Source organism: Amblyomma maculatum, chromosome 3 (assembly GCF_055883805.1).
Source record: "Amblyomma maculatum isolate TAMU_Amacu chromosome 3, ASM5588380v1, whole genome shotgun sequence".
NCBI classification, from domain to species: Eukaryota; Metazoa; Arthropoda; class Arachnida; order Ixodida; family Ixodidae; genus Amblyomma; species Amblyomma maculatum.
In genome coordinates this window covers 188,343,845-188,349,183 of record NC_139346.1, presented here as the reverse complement: position 1 = coordinate 188,349,183, position 5,339 = coordinate 188,343,845, and the positions used below count along the sequence as shown (strand labels likewise).

The following is a 5,339-nucleotide window of genomic DNA, read 5'->3' as shown; positions in this document are numbered from 1 at the left end:
TCATCCATCCAAAAATGAGAAACAAAAGAGGGGGAAGGGGGGGGGGGGGGGGGTGCTTTGGAAGGTTGTGTGAGCGCTCTTTGCTGCAGACTGCCTAGCATATGTGGCATGTGGGTTATGTTTGACAGCTGTGTTACACCTAAAACGATGACACATGGTGCCTTGTTTGGAGCTCAGGCTAGAGAGTTGCATGGTCAGCTTCTGCTTCTTGCGTACTCGTATTCAGCTGTACACTGCACATCTCAACTTGTTGAGTGATGCTTGAACAATGTATGAAAAGGGGCGACCTCTGCACATATATATTAGGTAGAGTGTCTAGCAAAAATGCAGCTAAGCGTTAATGCGCAAATTTGAAGCGAGTAATGTTTACTGGGTACGAATGGCGATGAATTCTACGTGGTTTTGTGTACTTCATGAAGCTTACATCACGTTTCAGCTCCTGTGTTTTAGAGTGCATCACAATTATATCAGATTGTATCATTAAACTGCATACGGTCTCATGTCCAGCATAGTGGTAGTCATATTATTTGTTAATGTGAGGCAATCGCCTTAAGCAACACTGGATGCACATTCTCTCAGGGTAACTGCGGTGCGGCACAAAAATGACAATACATAAAAAGTGCACAGTCTTTGTCAAAAGTGTAGAACCCAAGCGGTCTGCTTAGTCACTTCGTGCGGCTTGTAACACATTTCCAGTGTTCCGAATCTCTTGACGGTAAAGAGATTTTTTTACTCTACTCTAATGGGAAGAACATCCACTTATGCTAAACCAGCGCCACTACACGGCTCAGAAGCAGATCCCCTGGGCTCTACACTTTTGACAAAGCTAGGCTAGTACATACACATCATAACAGATATTTCGGCCCAACTTCGGCCCAACTGCTTGTGATCCGCTTTGCAGCAGTCTGAACAATTAAACAGAATTAGCACACTGCATAAAGCTGACATGAACAGTTCCCGCAGCAATGGGCAATAAATACTGGCTACAGCGGGCTGGAGTTCTGACGCCTCCTGCGAGTACATTTCTGATTACGAGTTGTTCACAACGAATAACTAATACATCCGGTAAGAAACAAAGTAACATAAAACCCTGAAATATTTGCGGCACCTCAACTACAACATCTAATTCAGACGTCCTCAAAATGCACGTCGCTGCCTGTAACGAACCGATGCGCACATTTTCTTGCGTGGTCAACGAGAGACGTAGCTGACATAGCGTTCATGTGAAAACAACGAAGCTCGCTCGCGAAGCTGTCATTTCGATATATAGTTGTGCAGAGATCGCAGGACGTGAACTCTCGCTTGATATCCATGATTTGTTTTGGAAAGTTTTCGAAGTGTACTACGTCATTAAAAGCACCGTTACTGATGCATAGTCTTGGATACGGTCGCATAGCCAAGTATAAACCACGGATATGGGAGCCACGGCCGCAGGCTGCGCGAGAAATACAGCATGCACACATTTTAATTTTCGGTTCTCCCCATCACATATATGCAAAACGTCGGTGGAAAATAACGGTAGGCCAAGGACTCGCGCGTTCGAATCGATATCTGCGCCAACGTAGCATGCCCCGGCAAAAACAAAGACCCTTAGAAATGCGCTGTCTTAATTTTTAGCTGCACACGGCTACCTCGTTACAAGCACATTCAAGTGAGCTTTACAAAATAGAAAACGTACGGGCGACTTGCTTATTTTCTTCGTCGGGAAATCATCGAAGCCATTTTTTTCCCCCTTCGACAGGCGGCAGACGACGCCAGAACATTCTGGAGGCTTCCAAACGTGAACGACCAATAGCAGTACGGATATTGTGACGTCATGTTTTAAGTAGTTTCTGATTGGTCCAACACGAATGTGACGCTTCCAGGCGTTTCTGGAAAACCGCGCGAACTATATAAATATTCCGCCGCGACGGCTCTACAGCAGACTTGACTTTGCAAAGCCAAAGCAATTGTATCGACGAGTACGCAACTTGCACAACACATTCATCATGCCTAGCCGCATGTCTTCAGACGTCCCAGCAATCGGCATCGACTTGGGTACCACGTATTCCTGCGTCGGTGTCTTTCAGCATGGTCGCGTCGAGATCATCGCAAACGATCAAGGCAATCGCACAACGCCGAGCTACGTGGCCTTCACGGACACGGAACGGCTTATCGGCGATGCTGCGAAGGCGCAAGCGGCCATGAACCCCGAGAACACAGTGTTCGACGCCAAGAGGCTCATCGGACGCCGCTACGACGACCCCAAAATCCAGGACGACCTCCGGCACTGGCCTTTCAAGGTGGAGAACGAGGGCGGTAAGCCGAAGATCAGCGTCGAATTCAAAGGTGAGCGCAAGCGTTTCAACCCGGAAGAGATCAGCGCTATGGTTCTCATCAAAATGAAGGAAACAGCGGAGGCCTACCTGGGAAAGAAGGTGCGCGACGCTGTCATCACGGTGCCAGCTTACTTCAACGATTCGCAGAGGCAAGCCACAAAAGACGCCGGTGCGATCGCCGGGCTCAACGTGCTGCGCATCATCAACGAGCCCACGGCAGCTGCACTCGCATACGGGCTCGACAAGAACCTGCGAGGTGAGAAGAATGTTCTCATTTTCGACCTTGGAGGCGGCACCTTTGACGTCTCTGTGCTGACTATCGACGAGGGCTCCATGTTCGAGGTCCGCTCCACCGCTGGAGACACTCACCTGGGAGGTGAGGACTTTGACAACAGAATGGTGGAACACTTTGTCCAAGAATTCAAACGGAAACATCGCAAGGACCTCAGGGTGAACCCACGAGCTGTGCGCAGACTGCGAACTGCGTGTGAGCGTGCGAAGAGAACACTATCCAGTTCTGCCGAGGCGAGCATCGAGATCGACGCCCTTTTCGAAGGCATCGATTTCTACAGCAAGGTCACCCGCGCCCGCTTCGAGGAGCTCTGCATGGACCTGTTCCGGAGCACTCTAGAACCTGTGGAGCGAGCGCTCCGCGATGCCAAAATGGACAAATCGCAGATCCACGACGTGGTCCTCGTCGGCGGCTCTACGAGGATTCCCAAGGTGCAGAAGCTGCTCCGGGACTTCTTCAACGGCAAGGAGCTCTCCATGGGCATCAACCCGGACGAGGCGGTGGCGTATGGCGCAGCGGTGCAGGCTGCCGTGTTGAGCGGAGACTCAAGTGAAACCATCCGGGATGTGCTCCTGGTTGACGTAGCACCGCTGTCGCTGGGTATCGAAACAGCGGGTGGTGTCATGACTCGCATCGTGGAGCGCAACACGAGGATTCCATGCAAGACTTCGAAGACCTTTTCCACGTACTCTGACAACCAGCCTGCTGTCACCATCCAAGTGTACGAAGGCGAGCGTGCCCTCACCAAGGACAACCACCTGCTGGGAACCTTCAACCTGACGGGTATCCCTCCGGCCCCTCGGGGTGTGCCTCAGATTGAAGTGACCTTTGACATGGACGCCAACGGAATTTTGCAGGTTTCTGCTCAAGACAAGAGCACGGGCAAGCAGGAGAGCATCCGCATCACCAACGACAAGGGTCGCCTCTCGAAAGAGGAAATCGAGCGCATGGTCGCCGATGCCGAGAAGTTCAGGCAAGAGGACGACGCTCAGCGTGAGAGGGTGGCCGCCAGGAATTCCTTGGAGTCCTACGTCTACGGCGTCAAACAGGCCGCTGAAGAAGCTGGCGACAAGCTTTCTTCCTCGGACAGAGACATGGTGCTGTCAAAGTGCCGCGAGACCATTTCTTGGATTGATGCAAACAGCCTAGCCGAAAAGGAGGAGTATGAACATCAGCTCAAGGAACTCCAGCAGTCTTGCATGCCCATCATGAGCAAGCTGCACCAGCCACAGGGTCCAAAACACGGTTCTACACCATACCAAGCAGGACCGACTGTCGAAGAGGTGGACTAAGATTAGTCTAGTCAATTTAATTTATATACGCTGTATATACTAGTCATGTCCCTGTGCCGTAGTGCCTGAATGAACAGCCACTGTTATTTATTCACCATGTAAATACCTCCTCTCTACCTCACTGTGAAACCCTTGTACAGAATCTCGTCCCTTAATTGTGGTTATGAATAAACAGCCATAAACGCAGAAATTTCGACGAATTCCTTTTAGGGAGATTGAGGCCTTCGGCTTCTCTTCCGATAAATGCTGATTTCCTAATTTGGTTGTTTGTAGAGTTGTGCGCCCACTGAACACTACAATTAAAATAACGGAAAATAAATTTTACGTGCAAATTTATACCAGGTTTTGCGCACAGAGAAGCGAAAGACATTTGCGGTGGGCGCCTGTGCCTGCAGAACTCTCTGTATAGTAGTTTCATTTGTGATAGGACGTATGATCTCGATGCCTTGCCATACGCCATATGTGGACCACGGTGGTGTTTCATGAAGTTAGGCAAGGTCACGCTCCAGATATGCAGTTGAAAAGTGCATCGAGAGTTCCGGTCTAGAAATAAACCTATAGGAATCGTGAAGCATTTCTTCACCAATATAGCAACCAATTCCTCCTGTCCCAGGCACATATATTGTGTGTGTGTGTGTGTGTGTGTGTGTGTGTGTGTGTGTGTGTGTGTGTGTGTGTGTGTGTGTGTGTGTGTGTGTGTGTGTGTGTGTGTGTGTGTGTGTGTGTGTGTGTGTGTGTGTGTGTGTGTGTGTGCGTGCAGTGGTTACGGCGCTCGACTACTGTACCCAAGGATGCGGGATCGGGTCCCGGCCTCGGCGGCCGCTTTTTTCGATGGAGGCGAAAAGCAAGGCGCCCGTGTGCTGTGCGATGTCAGTGCACGTTAAAGAACCCCAGGGCCCTTCCAGAGTAAGGCCCCTCGAAATGGACGTTCGTCGTAACGTAGCCGAAGCAATTCAAAGGCGAGCTGATCACATTTACGTCATTGGTATATGTTTCACTGACCAGACTTCCGATCACATGTCCACTAATCTGCAGTGCCTAGCAATCCTTCTGAGCGCTCGCCAGTACTGTTCTTTACGGAGGCGCTCGTCTGAGGAGCATAAAAGCTTTCTGGGAGTTTATCAGGTCAACCAGATAATCTCTAACCAAGTTCTAACCAGCGGTCAATTGCGTATGATGGCCGGACGATTCGGGGGCGGCGGCGGTCGGCTTGGCTGGTAACTAGACCGTGCGCGTCGTCGCCTACCTGACAAAACAAGGGTGCCCTCAGGAAAGGCGACCTCGTCACACCCCACCGTTCCACCCAGCTGTCGAAAGGAGGTCACTCCAGGTCTAAGATGGGAAAAAGGGAAGGCCTCTGCGGCAACGTCGTGACAACAGTGGATAAGGCAGCGGGGCTGGGGTCAGTGCCCTCCCTCGTAAACCTCCCGAACGAAG

General features: G+C 50.8%; 1 protein-coding gene across 1 annotated transcript; it reads left to right on the top strand.

The window, feature by feature from the left end:
* The first annotated feature begins 1,900 nt into the window (after positions 1 to 1,900).
* Positions 1,901 to 4,085, top strand: LOC146197211 (heat shock protein 68-like). The gene has a single exon (XM_084599005.1). It carries the CDS (start codon positions 1,989 to 1,991, stop codon positions 3,900 to 3,902), a length of 1,914 nt encoding a protein of 637 aa, XP_084455131.1. The 5' UTR covers positions 1,901 to 1,988; the 3' UTR covers positions 3,903 to 4,085.
* Positions 4,086 to 5,339: the final 1,254 nt, after the last annotated feature.